The sequence below is a fragment of the Megalops cyprinoides genome, chromosome 21 (genome assembly GCF_013368585.1).
Source record: "Megalops cyprinoides isolate fMegCyp1 chromosome 21, fMegCyp1.pri, whole genome shotgun sequence".
Lineage (NCBI taxonomy): Eukaryota > Metazoa > Chordata > Actinopteri > Elopiformes > Megalopidae > Megalops > Megalops cyprinoides.
The window spans coordinates 3498663-3522981 of record NC_050603.1 but is presented as its reverse complement, the minus strand read 5'-3'; the positions used below and the strand labels follow the sequence as shown (position 1 = coordinate 3522981).

General features: G+C 39.4%; 4 protein-coding genes across 4 annotated transcripts; 2 read left to right on the top strand and 2 right to left on the bottom strand.

The window, feature by feature from the left end:
• Nucleotides 1-1820: 1820 nt before the first annotated feature.
• psmb13a (proteasome 20S subunit beta 13a) lies at nt 1821-7057 on the bottom strand. The gene is made up of 8 exons (XM_036555165.1): nt 6996-7057; nt 6403-6490; nt 5762-5859; nt 4749-4889; nt 3769-3884; nt 3379-3437; nt 3092-3243; nt 1821-1932 (listed from the first exon to the last, which is right to left on the bottom strand). The coding sequence occupies exons 1-8, from the start codon at nt 7055-7057 to the stop codon at nt 1821-1823; spliced, it is 828 nt and encodes a 275-aa protein (XP_036411058.1).
• Nucleotides 7058-7472: 415 nt separating this feature from the next.
• Nucleotides 7473-9937, top strand: psmb12 (proteasome 20S subunit beta 12). The gene is made up of 6 exons (XM_036516092.1): nt 7473-7520; nt 7974-8044; nt 8297-8428; nt 9017-9146; nt 9430-9574; nt 9807-9937. Exons 1-6 carry the CDS (start codon nt 7473-7475, stop codon nt 9932-9934), a joined length of 654 nt encoding a protein of 217 aa, XP_036371985.1. The 3' UTR covers nt 9935-9937.
• A 1171-nt stretch (nt 9938-11108) lies between these two features.
• psmb9a (proteasome 20S subunit beta 9a) lies at nt 11109-13790 on the top strand. The gene is made up of 6 exons (XM_036516089.1): nt 11109-11114; nt 11632-11699; nt 11925-12056; nt 12743-12872; nt 13215-13356; nt 13663-13790. The coding sequence occupies exons 1-6, from the start codon at nt 11109-11111 to the stop codon at nt 13788-13790; spliced, it is 606 nt and encodes a 201-aa protein (XP_036371982.1).
• Nucleotides 13791-15180: 1390 nt separating this feature from the next.
• tap2a (transporter associated with antigen processing, subunit type a) lies at nt 15181-23131 on the bottom strand. Its single transcript, XM_036516088.1, has 11 exons — nt 22600-23131; nt 22332-22446; nt 21734-21864; nt 20980-21185; nt 20286-20483; nt 18992-19120; nt 17822-18010; nt 17276-17449; nt 16796-16955; nt 15912-16048; nt 15181-15408 (listed from the first exon to the last, which is right to left on the bottom strand). The coding sequence occupies exons 1-11, from the start codon at nt 23129-23131 to the stop codon at nt 15181-15183; spliced, it is 2199 nt and encodes a 732-aa protein (XP_036371981.1).
• Nucleotides 23132-24319: the final 1188 nt, after the last annotated feature.

Below are 24319 nucleotides of genomic sequence, written 5' to 3'. Positions count from 1 at the left end.
ACTTCCATCTCACAACAGGCATGACGATAATAAAAATACAGGGAAAAAACATAGGAGTGACACCATTGTATACAACTAAACATTTTAGGCGGCCATACCAGGAAAAAAAAACTGTTGTGCAGAGAAGCCTGAAAAAAATCGGAAAAGAATGCCCATCATCAGTTAGTAGCAAACCTCTCAGTTTGAACTTCCAGCGATGTAGTCACCTGATTATCCTTGATAATACGTAAGGACCAATTGGAATGTTACAACGAATAGATGTCACTGGCTGCTAGGCGGTGCATGATATTTCAGGTTGATGACAGCCTTTAGGAGGTCAGCAGACTTTGAAGACAGCGTTAACCAGGATGGTTTTTAAACCACGAATGCAGAAGTACAAAAGCAAAGGAATTCTCTTTAAGAAGCAGTCCTTATTGCTAGTTTGGTGTGGGGGTGAATGTGAAAAACATAAATCACTAGCATGACTTGATACAAGCTCTTACATCTGCTCTGCATGAGGGCTCATTGGGAATCACATCTGCAATCATATACCTACAAGCCTTGCTCTGTAATCACTATGATCTACTACTGACTCAGAAACATACCAAATGCTTACATTTTGACTTGTTACATAATGTTATACCATACAATCCAAGCAATTTAAATGAGAGCAGTTAATGAGACCGATTCAGAGCAGCCAAACCACCGACATTGATCCATAAAATCACAGTTTTGTTTCCATAACTGAAACCTTGGTTTATTTATTTATGATGTGAGAACAGAGTTCATGTTTATGTGGTTTCTTCATGCACTTATTTGTATGAATTCACTTACTGATGGTCTACAGCAGTGGTTCTCAACCGGTGTGCCGTGAGGCAAAGTGAAGTATGCCCCCAATGCTTTTTTATATAGGTGTGTGTCTGTGTGCACTTATACTTATATGTTTTACATTGTGCTATTTACCCTTTCGCACGTAACTTATTTTTTATGCTATGTAGCGGGCGTGTTAAGTTACATGGATCGTTATGTTTTCATTAGCGTTATTAAGCTTCTCATAGTTTTCAGGTTGCATTTCCTATATTTTTTTTAATATCAAGTATTCCTCACAGCTAAAATTAGTCAGAATTTTTCCAATCTAGTGTTCTAATCGCACCGGTTTTAGCATATGCGCTAAATGGCAAATCACACCAGTGTGACCGTATGTGCAAAAGGGTTAATGGAGTAATTTTTTTGTTTTATTTTAGTACGCTGCTGTTCATGATGCCGCACTATGTCGGACAAGTTCTTGCGCCGATGCACTTCAATGTATTTTTAATAAATTATACGATTGCCTGTGTGATTTAACTGTTTGATAATTGTTTGACATGTCAGCTGTAGGGCAATGTGGGTCAAATCTCGCTAATGACATTATAGCATATAATGTGTGTGACAGTCTTCATAATCGATAACCAATTTTAAGTTGGTCTGCCTTGACGTTCTGGTTTGACCTTTGATGTGCCTTAGCCCCAAAAAGGTTGAAAACCTCTGATCTATAGTAATATTTGAGGATGATATCCATTAGAGCTGAAGGTAAATTATCACAAAATATGTTATGAATCTGTCACAGGGGAGCTGCAACAGAGACCTGCTATTGAAACATGTACATAAAAACAACAAGAAATGTATTATTTATTGTATTTAGGATTTATTTCCTCTTGATGAAGACAAGGAAAATACTACATAGACTTATAGGTCAGTCACAGTACCATGCAAGAAGCTGACAGAAAAAAATCTTATAAAACACAATGAAAAAGTGGGAATGACAATTCTGCTGTGTTACAGGCACTCTCATGTTACAGTAGTTATACAACCTCCATTTGTTGCACAGACTCTTCAACCAGATCCACCTGCAGCCTTGTGATCTGTTCACTAAGGACAGGTGTGGTTCCCTTGTTGTATTTGTATTTCCCCACCCTGTTAAAAGAAATTATAAGAATACACTGGTATTAACATTTGTTTAATGAAAAGGATAAGAGATGCCTCAAGCTTATTTCATGAAAGTAACATTGATATTTATACAGCAATAACGTAATGCTTGGAGAAGACGCAAACAGATACAACATACTATATACACCATTTACTATATACTCAGTTGTATGTACATAAAAAAGTCAAAAGTGCCAAACTCAGTCTTGTACAGGTATGAGGTATGCCCCCTTAACCCATAACTTTGCCAATGAAATATCTGCGATCCCAATCTATATATGTAGGGGAGCAGGCTGTTGGTACAGTATTAGATTTATGCAATGTATTCTTGTTACATGTGATTGGACATTTAGTTTGCTCAAACCAGCTCAGTTAAAGCTAGGAGAAAAGGGGGTGAAAGCAATGTGAAGAAATGGAGGGATTGTTCAGTAATTCCACACCAATGGTTACTGATGAACTACAAATACAGGGGAGAACGTATCTGCATTTGATAATCACTCCAAAACTGTTTTTTTTTTCTCTGTTTGTTAGATTCAGCAATTGTATATTAGGACTATCCCAGGCAGAACGGAGCAGATTTGTTTTGCCATTGTGGAATCCTAGTCATTGTCAGCAAATGACACCTGAAACAGTTTTAAATTGTTCTGGATGAACGATAAGCGAACAAGTTTACATAAGGGTCACTTGCTAGCAGCTGATTCCAGCTGTGAAAGCACACCTTCACAGCACTAGCCTTTATATGAAATAATTCTGGTCACCACAAAAACGAAGAGTTTAAAAAAATTTAAATGAATTAAACACAATTAAATAAAAGTAATTCATTTTGATGGGTAATCCCTATTTAAGTAAATCAAGCTTGTTACTCATGAAAAGTCAACCAAAACTTTAATTAATTAAATTATTAATTATGCTTTTTCCCTTTATGCAACCCTATTTGGAATAGCTAATCTGACATCGGGCTTGTCTTGCCATGGCTTCTGCAGAAGTGCCGAAGCAAGTTGTGCGCCTTTGATACAATTGCATTCAGCCAAAGCCAAGTTTTTACATAGTCCCGCACTGCGCTACCCCCAGAACCTTTATTAATTTAAAGTTAGAGTCTGTGCCTTTCATATTCCAAGGTCACAGCTTGCCAATCTTTGAGACTCACCTCTGGCTTTTGTAGTTGGAAGCCTCGAAGGGCCGAATGTACTCCACCTCGTCCTTCCTGATGACACAGAGGTCCACGTTGCTCCCGGAGCCCAGGTCGTTTGTGATTCCTGCCGTGATGGCGTCCCGCACCAATTTTTTGGCCTCCTCTTCCTGATGAAACCAAACAGGAGGGCATCAGGCAACCAGAATCTATTTGGCTACACCCCCTTCCCACTAGCTCATAGTGCTGCCTCTTAAAATAACCTCTTAACATTTAACAATGTAGTAATGTTAACAGTAACTCACAGTCATATTGGGTTTGTAACGGTCTTCAAAAACTGCCAAGGCTGGGAGATCTCCAGATCCTGAAATCAAACAAAATACATGTTTTTAAAGTTGTATTTTGCCCTCTGACTTCTGACAAAATATTTGATAAACACCAAGATATTCTTTCTAATCATATTAACATATTGGTAGCGAAGTGGGGAAATGATCATTATGTTAAAACAAAAATGTGTCCTGCAAGACACACACATATGTATACCACTGGATTTCTTTTTGCTAAGTAAATTACTTCAGCTATGTAAAAAAATAGGGTGGCTTGATACTGACTGACTGCCTATACTTTTAAAAGAAATACAAAAGCCAAAACAGTGATGCCATGCTGAGCTATGCATGAGAAAGTGAGCCACAAACCCATTGTTTCAAAGGGAGCCTTATTGACGGAGCCGTAAGGGCCAACGGTGAAGATGTGGGGGCCGGTGCAGTCCACCCCTCCCAGCAGCAGCATGGCACTGATCTGGCCTCTGTGCCTAGACCCCGCCCCCAAAACAATCAACCAATAATATTAATAAAATAGGTCAAGGCCAGAAAAACAGGTGCAAGAATACAACAGACAGGCTTGATGGGAGGAACAGTCTGTGGAGGTTTCCTACTAGTCTTACAATGGGATATTTCAATATTTACCCATTAGAACAATACTCAGGGAAGAATAGGAATATCATGAAGATTGCAGTTTCAAATTTAAAAAATGATTACAAATTAGAAATTTGGTTGTCTAAGTAATATTCATGACGGAAAGACTACGTACCCTCTCTAAAAGTTTTTTTACTTATGTGAGAAAATAAAGGGCCAAAATTATTATAGATGTATTCAATGAATGTATAGAGTATGCATTACCTCCAGCAGGCAGAGAATGGTTGAATTTGTAATCATATCTATGCCTCATAGTTTTTTTGTATGAATGAAAAATATAACAGATAGAAAAAGGAGCACTTTCTTCAATTCATTAACCAATGTCAAATCTGGGTTAGTATTTTTGTGGCTGTGGCTGCCAGTTCTGCTGCTTTAGAGTTTGTTTTCAACTGATCTTTGATTTAACTGATCAAAATGACCACTGCATTTTGTTGTAAACTTTAAGAGATAAATATAGACAAATGTTACATTTTCCTACATAAAAAAATTGTAAAATCAGTCATTTCATGACTTTACACTGAACTTTGCAAAAAATGAAGAATGCAACATTTTTTAGATCCCAAGTCTTTAACAAATGCATTTAAGCATTTTTTTCTTGTTGCATGTCCTCAAACACTAATCTTCATTATAATGTATAAAGTAGTACACACACATGCAAATACACACACTGACACACACACATGCAGGTGTGGTGCAGGCACCTGTAGAGGAAGTCCTGCAGGATGCGGCAGGCCATGATGAGGCGTGGGTTTCGGCCCAGGGAGAGGCCCTGCAGGGTCAGGTTGGAGCGCAGCATGTCTGTCGTCTTCTCTGTGTCGGCCGCTGTGCCTGCACCACAGCAGCTGTGGAGAAAGAACACACATTGATTGTCAGGAGACTGGAGTCCACATTCTATCTATGTAAGATTAAGATTAAGATTAAGATTAAGATTTCACTTTATTGTCAGATTGTTCTGAAATTTGTTTTGTATCCCATGGCATCAAAGGTTTCACATAGATAACAGACATATATAACAAAAACATAACATTTAAACACAACAACAACAACAAATATTGTCACATTGAACATCCTAAGGTGGCTGTAGTGCATCACCTTCAATACCCCGTGCTCAGGCCATCCATGAACCTTACGGCTTACTTATAGCCCAGATGCTGATTTAATAATTTAACAGACTGAGGAATAAAAGAGTTCCTCAGTCTGTTGAGTCGAGCCTGTGGCAATGTATCCGCAATGCAGGTTGTGCTTAATCCTGGATGGATATATTACCAAGTTAGGTGAGCTATAAAAGAAAGTGTTGCCAAAAAAGAAAGGGTAGATCTGGCCTTGAGTGAAACACTCAGTGTGTATTACTGCTACAAGGTAGAAATTTGCAAAAGGACAGGTATTATGTCAAGGGTCAGCATCATTATTTACATTATGACCAAGGATTCAAGGATCCTGAGATATTAGAGGAATTCAACATGTTTGAAGATGCTGTTCTGCTACTCACTCTTATTTTATGCAAGGGCAATCAAGATCTTCAATATGGTCACACTGTGAGGTAGTTGTGTCTCATCATAATGTAAAACAACTGCCATAACTAACTGAGTAGGGGCATTGTGTAAAGACTCATTCATTCAGAGCAAGACTGAACATTACATGATGTTATATCAAAGCAAGGAACACTCATTGATTCTCAAATGGTTCAGAGTTTGTCAGTGTCTGCCAAACCTACTAGATGTTTGGGGCGATGTAGTGGATTTTGGAGCAGTTCTTATCAGCGATAACTTCCCCTGATGTAGCACGGGTATCTGCACCCAGAACAACCCCATCCTGAAAGCCAGTCATAACATCACCAATGGACATTAAAACATACAGGTAGTGTAGTTTTTAAATTTAAGCATTTATTATACTTTCAAAAGAACAGTGGTTGTTCTAAATAATGAGATAAGGGCCATAATATAACAGTATATAGGGGGATTTACATCTTGTTATCTGTAGTTTAAGGTAAATGCTATCATAGAGATACTTCTCCCATGTTAGGGGCACACACAAACACTGTATAACAGATTGCACAGAATAACAACATGAAATAAACTTAAATATTTTTAGTGCAATGAATAAAGCTGAAAATAAACATTATTTCATTTTAATACGTTGTGAACAGAATACTGTACTTTTACAACATGTTTGACTATTCCATTGTGTCTGATTTCGTTCAGGTAACACGTGTCATTATGACTTTCAGGCCCAGTTTTTTTATGTAGTGAACCCCAAATATTATTATCATCCAGAGGGTAGTAGCTGCCGTTCTATTGTTCTAAATAAATACATACTTTGGTTCAAACTCCAGAGCTCAAATTTAAGCACACCAACCTTGAAAATCACCCCGGCTATCGTGGTGCCAGTCTTTTTGGCTTTGAGCTTTGTGGTTTGATCGCCAGAAGCTTGCAACTGCGAATTCCTGTGCGAATTAAAGAATGAATGAATTACAACACTTCATCTGCTCAGATTCAAGCAATATTCGACTGAGTGCCAGTTATGGCAACTTACTGTCGTATCGTTGATGCAAGGTAATAATGATGATTGTAATGAAAACTCAGTCATTCATTCAATGCCATATGTCATTACCAATTCTGTCACTGTAATTACAAAGGCAGCTCGCTCTCTATAGTTGCATTCGCTATCATTTCACAGAAATATATTTTCGCTTACATTGTTTTATAAAGAGACTTGCTTAGTAAGAGTAAAGTAGCAGTAAGATTTATAATTAACATATAAACACTACAATAATTATAATATAAAAACAGCCTTAATGTGGTCGTTTATTTCTTTCACTTTCAGTTATGGTCGAAGGGACCCTGCAGTTAAAATAGAGATGAGCAGAAGTAGCAACTTATACCTCGACTAATATGTTTCGATTTATCTGGATACATTACATTATGTTACATTATGTTACTTTACCCTACCTGTAGCAGTTCTCGAAGTTAAACCCCCCATTATGTGTCTCGACCACGTAAGGAGAAGTCATCTTTTATCGAACTCCTTCCTCAGTTGAAACTCAAAACTCACCAGTCGAGTCTGCAGTTCAACTTCCAGCGTGTGGTGGCGCCTCTGCCAGGCAGAGTCTACGACACCCCGCCGTCGAACAATTTGACCTGAGCGTTTCCTGTCTTCATTTACACCGAGTCTGTGACCTGTTCTTTTAGTACTGAAAAGTGAAATTATAAACTGGTTATAATGATTGTAATGATATCGCACAACAAAAAAGTCTAACAGACAATTATTACCTCTTTTAATTTATTAATCATTTTTAACCACTAGTCTACGCTGTATCGTTTTCTTAATTCAAGTGAAGCTTCTGCGTAGACTTGTCAGGCACGTTTTAATAATTTACGTGTAATTTTATTAGATTTTTCCTTTTCGTCTGGCAAGAAGAAGAAGAGATGAGTATCTCTAATAATGAATGGAGGTCCGCCGAAGTCAGTACTGGGGTAAGTCAGGAAAGAATTGTTGCACTTTTACAACCGTACCATCTGCATACAATCCCTTGCGTTTCTTAAAAGAAAACTATAACTAAAACTACCTTTCTATATTGTCTTTCTAAAATGAGAAAAGAACTCTACCTGCATTTTTGATGCAACTGCTGTTTGAGGGTATTGTCAAGTGGGGAGTAGTTATTTCTATGTTCTTCTTAATTCTTTTTTTTTTTTTGTTCCCATCCCTCCAAATTAAAAGTGAAAGTAGTCTGTGATGCTTTGATATTGAAACATGTTTTTCAACTTCAGTAGCAGATCCAAAGAATTAAAAACGGGAAAATTTTGTCTGTATTTAGGTCCTTGGAATGACCAGTCACTCGTTTTATGTCTCCTATAAATCAATTGTGCAATGGAAACCTCATACCCACGCCACCTACTTGTTTACTAGCTTTTTGTCTTTTCCTACAGACCACTATAATCGCTGTTCGATATGATGGAGGGGTTGTGATTGGATCTGACTCACGGGCCTCCATGGGAGGGTGAGTGCATTAGGGTCATGTTAATGCTCATTTTGGCATATAATTCATTGTTATCCTCCATATAAGTATTGTATCTTAAATGTAATTGTAACCAATGAGTAAGGGGTTGGGTTACAACATGACAGCGCCTTGCAGTGAGTCAGTAACTTTGTACCACTGCTTCTCGTTTACCCACCAGTAATGTTATGAGTATACCTGCTCTGTTTTCCAAACTCGACCCAGGTCCTAATTAGTGACAATTCCTGTCCTTAGTGAATATGTGTCCTCGAGGGTGATCAACAAAGTGGTTCAGGTTCACGACAAGATTTTCTGCTGCATGTCGGGGTCTTTGGCTGATGCCCAGGCTGTCACCAATGCGGTCATCCATAAGCTCAACTTCCACAGGTAACTGCAGTCTGAACACAAACACTGTACTGGCACTCACACTACAGACACTCTTTATTATGATGTTGTGTAAAAAAGTGAGGGACCCCAGAGAAGAACACCTTCCCATCGTTCTTTAGGGATTTGTAAAAATGAAAATCAATGGCCATAGAGTAATACTGAAAATGCTTTTATGAAAAAATTTCCTTTGTTTCAAACAAATGTAAAATACATTTAGTATATTTTGAAAATGCAATGCAGATTCTGAATGATTTAATGCATATGAATTCAATTTACAAAGACTTCAAAAACAGTATCAAAGTTAAGTTAAAAATAAGTAATTTTTCTCATATTACACAGTATTACACATTATTAATTACAAGTGCTGCCTCTTCTCAGACAGTCCATGGTCTAATATGGCTTTGTAATGACACCAGTATTACTTAAAATACAGAAGAAAGTTGAATTGTCAACTGGATAAATAAATAATGAATGTGTACTTATTGAATGAACATATATCTGATCCAGGTCTGCTGCTAAGCAAATAAACATTGCCGTGCTCTCGGGATCGCTCTAGACACACATACCATTTTGGTGTTTTTATTTCAGCATGCAGATGGGAGAGCCGCCCCTGGTGCAGTCCGCTGCCTCCATCATGAGGGAATTCTGCTACAACCACCGGGACGAGCTGAGCGCCGGCTTCATCGTGGCCGGCTGGGACCGTAAGCGGGGGCCTCAGGTACCGGAATGGAGAGTGGGTGGTAACAGGAGTGTTGACTGGGGCCGGGGACAATTTCCTTCTCTTTATTGACATTTGAATATACTTTCCAAATAGCCAGTATGAATTTTTAAATTATCCAGCCCTATCTCTGTCTAATCCACCATTATCTGTGTGCATATAAATTGTTAGCCCAGGACTTACTTTTGGGTGATTGTAATCTGTTTTACATAAATCTCTCAATAAGTCTCTCTGTCTGTCTGTCTCTCTCTCCCTCTCTCTTACTTTCTCTCTCTCTCTAAAGGTGTTTGAAGTCTCCCTGGGAGGGATGGTTGTTGAGCAGGAGTTCACAATTGGAGGTTCAGGAAGCACGTACATATATGGATATGTGGATGCCAAGTTTAAGCCAGGAATGACCAGAGAGCAGTGTCTCACTTTCACCACCAATGGTACAACTACCTTTGTAAAAATGTGGTGGCAGTGTTGCTCATTGGTTGTACAACTGACCATATAAGTGATTGCTGTAGGTTCAGATGGGGTATGTGTCTGTGTTAGTTAATTTTGTTCCTTTGCACCTTATTTAATTTGTATTAAAAATAAAATGTAGGTTCCCTTGGAATATAACATGTAAAACAGGTCTGTGCTAAGGTCTCTCTCTCTGTCTCTCTGCCGTTTCCTCAGCCCTCTCTCTGGCGATGGACAGGGACAACGTGAGTGGAGGAGTAGTGCACCTCGCTGTGGTAACGGAGTCAGGCGCAGAGAGACAGCTTATCCCCGGCAACAAACTGCCCACCTTCCACCGCATATAACCCAACCCCTACAGCACGAGTACATAGTACAAAATTTAATTCAGTTTTGGGTAAAGTGAGCAAGTAAAAAGCTGTACAACTGATTTTCTGGGTTTTCACTTTGTTGATCTTAATACATAATGATGCCATTAAAATGACATTATGTAAAAGTACTGTTGTTCCCATACATACACTGTAAGAGTTCCACTTTGTAAGGATCATTTTTGCTGTAATGTTTGTCAACTAAAAATATTAAATAACATTTCTGCTATGATTTCAGTCATTTGTTTCATTAGACCTTGTGTGTAATTGTGTGTGTGTATGTGTAATTCGGTCAGAGTGTGTATACTGTATAAACCTCTTTCTCAGTGTTAAAGAACTTCAGAAGCCATTTCATTAATTTGAGTGTCGATTTTGTATTAATATTTTCTCATACTCAGTGGTGAAAATGTTTTTTTCTTCTTCTGTAAAATCAGGGTTACATTGTATTATAGACAGAGTTAGAAAAATAAGTATACATGTAAATAAGTCCTCTTCAATGACATTTGTTTGTTACTTGTATTAAAAGTTAAACATATAGATAGAAAATATGGATAGAAACATCATTTAACTCAGTCAGTTGTATGATGGTTTGTTTTTGTTTGTGTATGTCTGAAATGAATGCTGTTTCCCATTTTATTTAGTCCGATTCTGTACAGGAGGGTAAATTTAAAAAAATTATAATGTGAACATCCATTTCATTGTCTGAAATATTGTATTTCACGTATGTCCCTGAGCAGAAGCATACCACCAAATGCAGTATTTAATGAATATTTCTTGCGGATGGCGCTTACCTAATGTAACACATTTACCTGCAATTACCTGAGCTGTAATAACAGGTAGGCAAAGTATGAGGCACAAGCAAATGCAGTTATACTAGAACCAATTTACCGTGGCAGCCTCGTCTGATGGCTCTGCAGACAGGTCTCACACTGTTCTGCTTTTCTTCACAAAGACTTGTTAGCGCTCACTGGACGCCAACCTCATCGTGCACGTTCAATGCGAAAACGAAAGCAGTTTGAAGGACGGTTTCAACTGCATTTATGTGTCTTTACTGGTTTAAAACTGCGATCTGATCTTTTATACTACTTTATCAAAGAAATATCGCTGTGCCAAAATGGAGGGACTGTCAAATGGTGGATCAGGAGCGCTAAAAATGGGGGTAAGTCAATTATTTTCCTTGACGTACTACATCATTATACGAGCAGTAACCAGTTTATCTGACAGAACGTTCATTGAAAGACAAAATGGCAAGCTACTATATTAAGTGCAGGCACATGGATAATTAACATATTCCATTTAAGCCCCAGGTAAGTAAAATGTAATCTATGAATGAGGTATTATGTAAATACACGATATTATACACACACACACACACAATACAGTACATGAATGAGGTATAGTTTGCACACGAATGAGAGCGGAATGAGGGGGAACGATTAAAGACGGAAAAAGCATGTACACCATAGTCGTCGACTAGACTTTACACAGGAACGTGGTTTTCTTTTTTGTTTTTTTTTGTTTTTTTTACTTTTTACACGATTGTATACAATTAATAAATATTTGCTAATTTTGTTTTGTTTTAGATTATATTGACAATTCATCCAAGCGGCCCCTAGTGGAGCACATTTGCTGTAGCATACTATATGTAGTTCTCATCTCATTTACTGTACTTTTAGACGACTATTATAGCCATCGAATTTGATGGTGGCGTGGTGTTAGGATCTGACTCCAGGGTATCTGCGGGGTGAGTATTATTTTATACATGTGCTATTAATCATAAGTTGTATAAGATAATGTAACAGGACATTTACATGTTGGTATTTCTCTTTGTAAATGTAGAATGCCAGGAATGAAATCAGCTGTTTTTGGATTAATCAGTTGGTGTTGGATTCATCTCCAGCTTACTCCTCTTCCTGTGTCGGCCTCACTTGCACTCGTATTTGACCTTCTTTCTCCCCTTGGCACCCAGGGAGTCTGTGGTGAACCGAGTGATGAATAAGCTCTCCCCTCTTCATGATAAGATCTACTGCGCCCTGTCGGGTTCGGCTGCTGACGCTCAGACTATCGCAGAGATCGTGAACTACCAGCTGGACGTGCACAGGTAAGACACACTGGCACACTGCACTCTGACACCCTGCAAATTGGGGAATTCCACCAGTGGATTGCCTCGATTTTTTAGGCTGAGGTAGTGCAAGAACAAGAAGGGTTTTCTTAAACCCTCCATGTAGTATATAACCAAATCTGGCCATTCACAACACTCTATACATGTGTCCTCATAGGACATACTTCCATGCTGCGTAGGGAACTGGATTTGTAACCCAGCGGTTGCAGGTTTTAACCACAGGTGTAACACTGCTGTGTTTTTACTCGAGTAATTATAAAGTAATTAGTAGTTTTACGTAATTACTTATAAGGTAAGGCAATTATTTGATCAAATATAATAACTCAACTGACAAATATTTAGCTGCATAAAATGTACAGTAGTCCTGCAAACCTTAATAAAAGATACTACATATTGCATATTCACAACTAATTGAACAGACATCCCTTATATCATTGCCTCATTGAATCCAACACAGTAACATCAATCCACTGGCATCAATATGTATAAATAGATTTGCTTTTGATTGTGTGATATGGGATGTTACCTGTAGGTTAGGGTTGAGCAAGGGTTCAAATTTATTTTCAGAAATGGCCTGGAGACTATGATGTGTCAGTGTTTTTAATATTACTCTCTGTGATTGTATTGTTTCTCTTTCTCTCTTCCTCCCTCTCTCCCCCCTTCAGTGTGGAGTTAGGGGAGGACCCCCTGGTTTGCTCTGCAGCCACCTTAGTGAGGAACATTTCCTATAAGTACAAGGAGGAGCTGTCTGCACATCTCATCGTCGCTGGCTGGGACAGGAGGGAAGGAGGACAGGTGTGTGAATAAATACACCGTGTCTGTATGTCACATGCATAAGGTACCATTGTATGATACCACACAGAAGAGCGTAAAAGTTTTGTGATTTGGAACATCTCATAAAATTAACTCTTAAATGCAACAAAGTGACACACTCTATGTAAACAATGAAATGTAGACAGTGCGCATGTATTACAGTTTTGCAGTAACATGTTGGATACAGTTAACGTGTTACTGTATGTTGCCAAATGATTGCATTTTCACAGTGTGCTACGCTTTAAATGTGTAACAGCTGGAGCCTGTTCTCTGTTGATGCTTATAAGCAGTACCTGCTGATGACTCTGCACCTGTCGCTCCCAGGTTTTTGCCACATTGAATGGACTCCTGTCCAGGCAGCCCTTTGCAGTGGGCGGTTCTGGAAGTTTCTACGTTTACGGATTTGTCGACGCTGAGTACAGGCCCGGGATGAGCAAAGCAGAGTGCCAAGAGTTCGTCATCAACAGTGAGTATGGGGCAAGCTCTGCTTCTCATTCATACATTTTCTAATTGTCAAACTTGATAGTTACATTGTATACTACCCACAGGGACAAACTGTATGTAGTTGTGACAGAGACTAGAATAAACAGATATTTAAATGATCTTGTAAATAAGTTGGACCGCATTTCCTGTACACTAACAATGCACAATACAATTACATTACATTTTAAACATATATATTTGTGGAGTGCAATTTTGGTGTCATGTTTAGATTTTTTCAGGCTTTGCAGGACAGTATTAATAGTGTTGTCTGCTAACCCACTTTTTTCAGCCCTCTCCTTGGCCATGAGCCGAGATGGTTCCAGCGGGGGCGTGGCCTATCTCGTTACTATTGACAGCAAGGGCGTGGAGGAGAAATGCATTCTGGGAAGTCAACTGCCTACTTTCCATGATACATGAGGCAGAGGAGGTATAGCCAGAAACACTCAAAAAGGAAAGAAAATTTACAAATTAGTTTGATTGTACCAGCTAGTTATATTTTTGATGCAGTTATCTGAACTATTGAAAATATTCCTGTTATCCCAGTGTCCCAGGCTGATGCGACACCACATTCAGTGTAACTGTTGAAGATGGTCCAGTGTTTTGTCCTGTGATTAATAAATACTTTTATCTTTTCTTTGTGGTTATGAAATGATTATTATAATCAGGATGAATGTTGTGCTGCTTTTTTTACTTGTGTAAAATCCACTGGCTGAAAGTAATGTGGAAAAATGTGCAGTCTTGCATACAGACATGTTTACTGGATCAAGGTGTAGCAAGCTGAAAATTCACTACAGTACCTTTCAAAGGGCTAGGGTGGACATATCATCTTCTCCTCCTCACACATTTTTCATAGACATAAATTAGATTCATTGTGATTTTGACACAGCTCCTTAGCTGAGTGCCTACCTCACCACTTACAGAGATACAACAGCACCTGGACTATAGACAGAATGTAAAATGTACACAGAGCAGCAAATACTTACACAAAAAGTATATGTACAAAACATATACTTTAATTGTTAAAATATTTACATTTGTGTGTTACTTGATAAATACTTAACTTGCATTCATTTGTAGTCATTGTGGAAAGTCTATGAGCTTGATCTATGATCTGCTGTATGTGAAAATCCATGCCTAACCAAATAATTAATTGCCCTATTTCTCACTGCAATTTTTAAATGATGGTGATTATATTTTTCATTAGATTATATTTTTCATTTTGGTTAGATTTCTAAAGGGTGACACAGCATAAATATAAGGTGCCTCTATGATATTTTCATGCAATTCAGCCTACAAAAGTTTTGATACCTAATGCAAAAAAGGCAAATGCAGCAATAGCATTCATATACCATTTTGTTGATAAAAGTACAATAAAAGTACAATATGCTACTCACAATGAAATAAACCCCAAAAAGTATTAGTAAAATGAAACGTAATGAATATATATTTTTGATCCAGAAAAGATATCCTCATCACTACTCTAGAGAAACAAGCCTGAAAGATCTGTAGAATAAAGAAAACACATACATTTAACACATAGCACACAAGATGTGAAAACAGGGCTCCTAGACCAAGTGATACATCATCTCACTAATGAAGGCAATATACTGAAATATCTTTTAGCCACATCTTTATATAAAATATATATTACATGCAGACCTTTTATCAATGTAGACTAATTATTGATTGCTGCCTGACAATATTTCCATTGAATTCTCATGCACAGTCTCAAATAAAACGTTTTTACATCTGTCTTTCTGGAGAATACTCCTTATAAACCAATTTAAATCCAGCTTGTATACGCAGTTTACATCTCACTGCTCTGATCTCCTTGGCCATTTGTGTCTTCAGTGAACAGCCTCTCTTTCAGTCTGTAGTAGTGCCCCTTCCTCTCCATCAGCTCCTGGTGAGTGCCCTGCTCTAGCACCGCCCCCTTGTCAATCACTATGATCTGATCCGCCTTCTCCACTGTCTTCAGCCTATGAGCAATCACCAGCAGGGTCTGGGAGGGGGAACTGGCTAAAGCCTGCTGGACCTGATGAACGGAGAGAGGAATGTCACCATAACGACTACATTACTGCACTTAGAGTGTGGAACACAAGTACAGGTTTCCTTTCAGCATCATAATAAGCTTTATAACAGAATACAGAATTTTCATTTGGTCAAATGACTCCTATGAAAAGTTAATTTTATCTATTATCTATTTTAACTCACCATTGCAAACATTTGAAAATACCTGAGCATTTCATAAATATGACTTCTGCCCTCACAAAAGAGTAAAATGTAATCCCTTATTTTTTAAATGAAAATATATGCAGTGTGAGCTCTAATGTTGGTGTTTCCATGCAGTTCTATGCAAGCACTCACTCCTGGCGAGTGCTTTTAAAGCCACACCATATACTTTCATTGCTTAAATGACCATACCATACCTTTGCCTATATGTCCATAACCATGCACTCCTGTGCCTGTATGACCGTACTACACATTCCCTTGTTTATATAACGGGACCAAGCGTTCTTTTGTCCTATATGACCGTACCACATATTCGCTCTCCGTGTCCAGGCAGCTGGTCACCTCGTCCAGGATGAGGACCTGCGGCTGTCGGATCAGGGCTCGGGAGATGGCGATGCGCTGCTTCTGACCTCCTGACAGCTGGCTGCCTCTCTCGCCAACATCTGAGGCACACACAGAACTGAGTTATACACATTACATCACATGCACAATATATACTGTGCAGTACACAGTACTGACAGCTGACTGCCCTTCAGAAGTTTAAACTCAAGCAATTGGATGCTATATATTAAAATGCCCTAGGTCGGAATGTGTGTCAGAATATTATTTTGTCAGAATATAAGCATGTCAGGGAATATCAGGATGTCAATGATGTAGCATTTCAATGTGTAAGTGATTCTGAAACTCAAAGTATCAGAAGATCAGTGCATCAGTGATTCAGAGTGTCAGTGAGTCAGAATATCAATGTGGCAATGATTTAGGAACTCAATACAACAGAATGTTTGTGTATAAAGATTGCCAGTGTAGTGGCAGTAAATGTTATCAAAATGTCTGTCGACAGTATCTGTGTGTCAGCGTTGCACAGATTACAAAGGGGAGTCGCTGCTCAATTACAAAAACAAGAAAAGCAAACATTTACTGCAATGTCTATTTTAGAAGGGTTTCATTAGGAGTAAAAGTTATTGAAGTAACAAACTGTAATGCACGCAACAAACAAACAAATTTTACTTTAATATGCCATAGTGTACCCTCTGCCTGTCCCCCAACACATCGTAACCATACATTCTACTCTATAGGTTTGTTATGCACATTTGGGCATAACAAACCTTATTTGATGATAATTTGTGATTGTTGGGCCTAATGAAGTCCTCATTCAACAAACATTAGCAGACTTCTGTCCCAGAATGCACCTGTGTCGTAGCCGTGCTCCAGCCGGCTGATGAAGTCGTGGGCGTTTGCCTTGCGTGCAGCGTCCTGCACCATCTCTAGGGGGCAGTCTGCCAGGCCGTAGGCAATGTTGTCTCTGATGGAGCCTGAGAACAGCACGGGCTCCTGCCCCACCATGGCCACCTGTCATACAACAGGGCTCTATTAATGTCTGTTAATGAAAGTCTTAATTTCAGCTACTAGAGCTTTAGAATGTCCATTTCACTGCCAGAGCATCACTGCTGATGGCAAATAACTACAGATCAATACAAAATCATCATGTGCCTGGTTTCACTAACTCAAAGTTTTCAGTATTCTTAAACTGTATGAAGGGACTAGACACTAGGCTAGACTATGGCCAGAGGAGACTGCTTTGAAAACAAATTCATTCAATACAGGCTGACGCTATAACCAGACTGACAGTAATATTACCTTGCCATGCAGGTGTTTGACAGTAATATTACCTTGCTGTGCAGGTATTGGTGCTGGTAGAGGTGCAGTGGCTGTCCGTCCAATAGGATCTCTCCTTCCTGTGGATGGTAGAATCTCTCCAGCAGACTCACACAGGTGCTCTTCCCCCCACCTGAGGTCCCTACGAGGGCAGTCATGTGACCTGGCTTCAACTCCACAGACAAACCCTGAGAGCAAGAACAGCATACAGTCACAGCAAACACACAATAACACACACACTCACGCAACATACAGTCACACTGATAATACACAGTGCCATGCACAAAAATCAAGGGTCATTCACAGCAATTGAAGGACCTGGTGTTGTCAGAAAGCAGAGGCTGGGCCTCATGTAACAGCTGACTAGTGTAACTCATTCACATGACCTTTTCACAATATGATTGAACCTAGCAGGATAACATGTAGGATAGTAAGTGTTCTCTATGCAAATTATTCATATGGCATACATATGTCATTATTAAATTATTTTTAAAAATTAATCACAAGATGAAGTACGGCAACCAAACAAGGCAAACAAGGTGACTGCTGTGGGTGGATACCTTGAGGGCGGGGCGGTCGGGGCGGGTGGGGTAGGAGAAGGTGACGTCCCGGAAGCAGACGTGTCCCCTCAGCTTCTCCGGCTGCAGGCTGCCCTCCACGCTCACCTCTGGCTTCCTGTCCAGGTACTCAAACACCTTGGCGGCCGCGCCCACAGAATTCAGCATGTCCCCATATATGTACACTAGTGTCTATGATAGGGGAAAAGACAGAGGACAAAACAAACCACTTGTATGCACTGTAGGACCTTTGCGACAAAAGCAGACAGGATCTATTCATACACTGTAAGCAAGGACATCACCTATAAATTTTGACAAAAACTGCTCTATTGTCAAGAAAAGGGCTTTTTTAGTGTGACAAGAGGAGGAATGCCACAGACAGAAAAAACAAACAAACAGATCTATACAATGAATCATTAGATAGAGGTTGATTATAGGAGCTGGGGAGGAAGAAATAGGTAAAACACAGTATGGTAGGTACATGTGCAGATCCGGCCCCTCTCATGGCATTAAAAATAATTATTATTGTCTGCAGTGTAAAAACACTAATAAAGACTAAGAAGTGACTCCCCTTTCCCCTCTGCTCCAGAAACTACACAGGGTCATGTCAATGTGCGAATAACATGATTCCCCACATGTAATGCTTACGGCATTAATTATGCTCTCACTGATTCCAGGCCTGCTCAAATAGTAGTCTACATTAAAACACTATGGCACTCAAACCTATGATATATCATGAATACTGGCAAGGCTAGGGGTTGCTGTTAAGCAGGTTGTTAGTGCCATAACACTTTTAATAAATGGATCCATAGATGACCAAACAGATCCACAGTTCTGAGGCTTCTTACTAGTAAGCATTTTGTTCTCACTAGTGACGTTAAAAAGTAGCCTAGTAACAAATTTACTGCTTTGAACAAAATGCTTTCTAGGAATAACATAAATGCTGTTAAATGCTATTAAGAAAATAAAAGGCATGTGTGAGAACTTTATTCTCACAATGTCTAAAAAACTAAGATCAAATAGGTATAGAAATATGATAGGAAAGAAAAATCAATGTATGAATAATAAATAATAAATATGGAGGGCATTGTATTTGTTTTGCATAGCAGAAATAATATTATATGGGTTACACCACCACAAGTAAGGTTATGTAGTGCACTGCTCACTTCTCACCATAACATAGGACCCCAGGTCTCCCTGGTACAGAATGAAGGACACCAGATTTCCTGTACTCATCTGACCCCCTTTGATGAGCTGCCGGCCGTAGTACAGCATCAGTGCTTGCATGCCCAGAGACATCAGCTGCAGAGTGAAGGTAAATTCACTTCAGCCTCAACGTCCTAACACTTTCTAATCGGTTTTCTCCATGTACCAAGTCTTTTACCATAAAGGCATTGAATACATACAACATACATCCATATGGAACACCAAGTGTATATGTCAAAGGACTTCACTGTTGAATTCAAAACAAATCACACTGTAGCTGGTCACATAACACAGAGACATAAAGTTAATCCCACAAATAATTTCACACAAAGCACATACACTAATATGCACTATATAACACATGGAAAAGAAGGGATATGCGGGATTTTTATACTTGCAGATAAACCAGGTCCATCTAAGTCTGATAAGTTTTGCAGTTGTTCTCTGCTCTGTTTGCATTTGTCAACTATACTATGTTTCTGTGCCTTTTAAATGGAGTGTAGAGTACAATGCAATTGCCAACCAAACATGAACCTGATACAATACAGAGATGCAAAATGTATATTTGCACAGCATAATTGATTCCACATTCTGTCTAAACAACATTAAGCAATTTATGAATTGGTCAGATAGGAAATGCAACAAAAGTGTGGTTCAGTGACCCACAGTGGAAGAACAAATTGGTTTCATTCCTTGGGGAGAGGGATGGGTGAGTTGCCAAGGGTTTCCTTGCCTCAGCGGTCTCAGACACCCTGCAATTTGTCAGGTGCCTTCTGGTTGCTCAGGTGACATCAGTAAGGTAGAACCCATCCATCAGCTGGAGCCCATTTCACTGTGCTGCACTTATCACGTATATGTTGGCAGAATGCAAGTGGAGAGGTGGTCTTGGTGAGACAAACCAAATGTACAACTGCCAATTTCAAACAGGGTTGAAAAAGGCAAATAAAATAAATGTCTCATTTTTAACCTGTCTTGCTTGCTAGAACAAGAGAGTGTAGGAAAAATGGAATAATTATTAGTTGTTCTCTAAAAATTTTTCTCACTGTTTGGAACTTGAATTCAGGTACTATATTCTAACATACATCAATATATTTTTCACATTTTGGAATTCATATCTTACCAAATATTTACACACATCACCTTTTCATGACATTACATGCAGTGATACACTCTGGTCCATGCAACTGAAAGTCAAAGTTGACAAAGATTGTCCCACTTTGTTTAAAGTTTCATCTCACATGTATGAGCTGCACTCACATACCCTGCGGATGAGCAGGTAAACTGCCCTGACACTGTCTCTGTGGGTCTTGAGGTTGTGGGTGTCCATCAGCCTGTCGTCGTAGCGACGGGACTCGCTGCACTCCGTGTTGAAGCTCCGCACGGTCCTAATGCCCGCCACGCCCTCCCCCGCCACATCGTTCGCTCGGGCGATGGAGTCCTGCACCTCCTTCGACAGTCTCTGAGCGCGGAGAAACACTTTCAGATCATGACATCACACAATCTGAGATGCCATGTCAGCCAAGTGAGGCAATGCCTTGATTGCAGTTGCAGAACCTTGAGTTTTTAAGTAACAAATATCAATAGCACTGGTATTTGAAAACCAAACTCAGTGTCACTATAATGTCAGCACATAGCAGAGTCCATGTGTCTAATTTCATATGAGAAAATAAACATTCTGATTTTAATTATCAGACTATTTCATTTCCATTTATAAATGTCTGATACATGCAAGCATCAACTGCACCATTCTAATAATACATCTGAGCTGAGGTGTGTTTTCAGCTCTGAAATAGATCTAGTCTTGTTATTTCATCATTTTCTTTTAAAATATGTTTTAAAAGAAACTCATGGTTCTTCAGTTACATTGTTCAAATGTACATGTGAATGATTCATATGAAAATTAAAGGCTGGCTAAATGTTTGGTTGGCTACATTCCAGGCTTGTGCAGGTCTCACCTCGTAGTGGGTGTTGTAGATCTTCTGAGAGATGGCAATGAGTGGGGCTTCAATGAAGGTGACCACAGTGAGCTTCCAGGAGAGGCTGACCATCAGGGACAGAATGCCCACTGCCTTGATTAGACTGCGCAGCAGAACATTCACGTTCATGGCCACTGACTGGCTCATCAGAGTGGTATCAGTGGAGAGGCGGGACGTGAGGTCACCTGCAGAAAGAGAGAGAGAGAGAGACAGGGAGGAAGGGTAAGAAACAAACCTGAAAACAAGATTAGGTTACTCTGTTCTCTGAAAGAAGCTAAAAAATCTGATCTATGCATTTCTTCTAGATTAGACTGCCACATCACTCCCCCAGGCTGTTGGATGGCAAGCCCCCACCCATAGCCAGCCCATCAGTCTCTATCTTATGTAATCGATTGATGGATAATTTCACTTACACTTAATAGTTTGTATTCGACAGTTTCTTTGCTTTTACACTGAATTATACCAGTATTTTCAACCACCTTTTCCTGGGGCCAAGGAATCATGTTCCAGATTCATCTCAGTCACCCCTGGAATATCACTCTTTAAAAATACCATGTCCACACTTACTGACAATAAAAAATAGAAACATGTTATACCCAATACATTTTGACTGAGTGGTTGATTAGCTGATTGATATTACACTACTGGCGAATGTATAACATATAAATATAAATAGAGAATTATAAAATAGATCTATAAAACTACTGCATCGGCATCTCAGTTAACGACTCACCTGTTTTGGTGACCTCAAAGAATCCGATCTCTTGTTTGACCAGAGCCTGGAAGAGCATGACGCGCACTCTCTTATTGAGTCTGGAGTGAGTGCACATGAACAGGCCCCCTCTGAGGCCAGCAGACAGGGAGCTGTGGAAGATACACACACATAAACATATACATACACATTCACACATGCACAAGCAGGAATTCACATACACATATTCACAAACACATACAGTGTGTACACACATACACACATGGACATACATACACACAGGCACACACAGACAAGGATGAACTTTTGGACATATTATGCTCTAGTTTTTATCAATTTTGCAATGTGTTTTGGAAGTCTTAGAGCCATTAATAAATTAAATATATGGTTTTGCATCACATTTTTGGTATATCTAAGTGTTGGGTTTATTTTATGGAAATGAAGAATGTTTTAAGAAATCTGTATAAGTGATTGATGAAAAACTGATCAAGACTCACAATACTTAATTTTGAAACTTTGTTTCTTAAGCAAATCAGCTGTGTGTCTCATATCAGAGATCTGAACTGTCCCTCTTGTACTAGGTATTGTATAACTGAGGATATTTATGCAAGACACTGACCTGCCCATGGAGAAGAGCCCCATGTAGAAGATGGCTGATACAAAGCTGCTTGGCTGGTAGTGGGATCCCAGAATGTCAATCACTTTCCCAGTGTAATAAGGGATAAACATCTCACCTAGACGCAGAAACACTAGTTGAAACACTCTAATGCGTATTCATGTGCATATTTTTACCTTATATATGAGAATTCCCACTCATGTTCTATGTCTGCAACTGAATAATAACTTATAATTCAGTAATTTAGTATTTCATTTAGCCATTTACTCACATATGACAGCCAGAGCGAGGAAAAGAAAAGCCGCACAAAGGAAAAGGGCGTCGGGCCTGGAGTAGCGGATCACCCTCATGAACATCGCTTTTTGTCTCTTTTTCGTCTCCTGACCGTTGGAAGTTGTGCAAGTTTCTTGGTAGCTGTCTGGAAAACTGACTTCCCAAAAGAGACAGGCGATAGCCGTGGCGGCCGTGGCTACGAGCGTTTTCCCTGGACTTGAAAGCGATCCGATCCAATTCTCCGGGTGCATCCCCAACAAAACCAATAGACCGCTTTCGTACACCGGACCCAGAAGGCATATCGCAGCCACACAACGGTGTAATACGGCTTTGTCCAATAACCTGGGCAGCAGTGCGCAGAACAAGCGGAGAATCGCCCATCTGATTCCTGCGAAGACCCATACCTGCGCCAGGCTTTCCAGAGCTTTTGGACTGTGTAACGGAGACAGCAACGCAGCCCCGTAGTGAAGCACGCAGCAGACTACCAGGTCCAAGCATACTGCCGCCGCATACGCCTTCGCTCCCTGCATCACGAATATTCCTCAAATACACAATTCTGTCGTAGGGCAAAAATACCTGTCGTAAGTGGAAAACTACGGTCAGACCTTTTTACATATAGAAGAGTGTCTATTACAACTGTAACACAATGCTCACGCATCAGAATTACAAAGGTATTGTAATAATCGCTTATCTCATTCAGAGTTGTGAGCTAGATTTTTGGAACAAAATTTCAGTTACATTTTTAAATATAAAGTTGTGTTTGCTGTTTGTTAAAGTCAGTTTTGATAAGGCGCGCGCTCACCGTCTGGTCGATGCCTGGCAAATGCGGAGTACTCCAGTACAGTAGTAACTTTAACTTTCGATTTTGGGGGGGAATTCCGGTTTCAGCTAAATAGTAGCATACCACTGGAATTTGAAAAAAAAACCGCATATTATTAATCAAATAATTCATTAAAATTAATTAAAGTTCAATAAACACGAATCAACGTTAATTAAAAATACAGCCTTTTACTGTTATTTTTGCTTTCGATATGTTGCTTTTCGACATGTCCGGAGAGCGTCGCTGTTGTAAACAAAGGTATACCGGTCGGGCAGCATCTCCTCTCTACCGTATGCTTACCAAAACCATGCTGGCATTTAAGATTTTATTTTGGAGAGAATAACTTTTAGGCGGCAGTATGAGATGTGCTGTCGTATGGCGGCAGGGTAGCATCGTGGTAAGAAGCAGCACTCGTAACTGAAAGGCGCTCGTTCGATTCCCCATTGAGGCGCTGCTGCTGTACACATGGACAAGGTACGTACCCAAAATTAACAGTAAATATTCACCTGTATAAATGGATCACATGTGACCTAGATACAAGCGTCTGTTGAAAACACAGTAATGTACTCACATATTTCAGCGAATGAACAACATACTCCATATAATTTAAGTCCTTGCAATAGGTTGACATTTGTGTACTGAAAGGCAAACAATTATAGGGGAACGAACCAGAAAAATAAAGTGACCTTGTGAAAGATTAAAGATGAGTATACAAACATTAATGCTCCAATTGCCTCTAAAGAAGTCCAATATGTGGTGTTGGAGGGGTTTTGGGTACATTTTTACATTTTGGATAGGGTAATGAGCCATCATGTTGGCTTCCTTGAAATAAATGTTAATATTACTCTGAAATGGACTTACATTTGTCTGTTCTATGGCACAGGACAAAACACACACA

Coding starts and splice junctions, on each gene's coding strand:
- psmb13a (XM_036555165.1), bottom strand. CDS start 7,057: ATGACTTCTCCTTACGTGGTCGAGACACATAATGGGGGGTTTAACTTC. Junction 3,438..3,768: donor GGCTCCCTTTGAAACAATGG/GTTTGTGGCTCA, acceptor GTTTGATTTCAG/GATCTGGAGATCTCCCAGCC. Junction 3,244..3,378: donor GTTACAAACCCAATATGACT/GTGAGTTACTGT, acceptor TGGTTTCATCAG/GAAGAGGAGGCCAAAAAATT.
- psmb12 (XM_036516092.1), top strand. CDS start 7,473: ATGAGTATCTCTAATAATGAATGGAGGTCCGCCGAAGTCAGTACTGGG. Junction 8,045..8,296: donor TCACGGGCCTCCATGGGAGG/GTGAGTGCATTA, acceptor TCCTGTCCTTAG/TGAATATGTGTCCTCGAGGG. Junction 9,575..9,806: donor TCTCACTTTCACCACCAATG/GTACAACTACCT, acceptor CCGTTTCCTCAG/CCCTCTCTCTGGCGATGGAC.
- psmb9a (XM_036516089.1), top strand. Junction 12,057..12,742: donor TACCAGCTGGACGTGCACAG/GTAAGACACACT, acceptor TCCCCCCTTCAG/TGTGGAGTTAGGGGAGGACC. Junction 13,357..13,662: donor CCAAGAGTTCGTCATCAACA/GTGAGTATGGGG, acceptor CACTTTTTTCAG/CCCTCTCCTTGGCCATGAGC.
- tap2a (XM_036516088.1), bottom strand. CDS start 23,131: ATGCAGGGAGCGAAGGCGTATGCGGCGGCAGTATGCTTGGACCTGGTA. Junction 22,447..22,599: donor CCTCGCTCTGGCTGTCATAT/GTGAGTAAATGG, acceptor TTCTGCGTCTAG/GTGAGATGTTTATCCCTTAT. Junction 16,956..17,275: donor ACCAATACCTGCACAGCAAG/GTAATATTACTG, acceptor GTTGTATGACAG/GTGGCCATGGTGGGGCAGGA.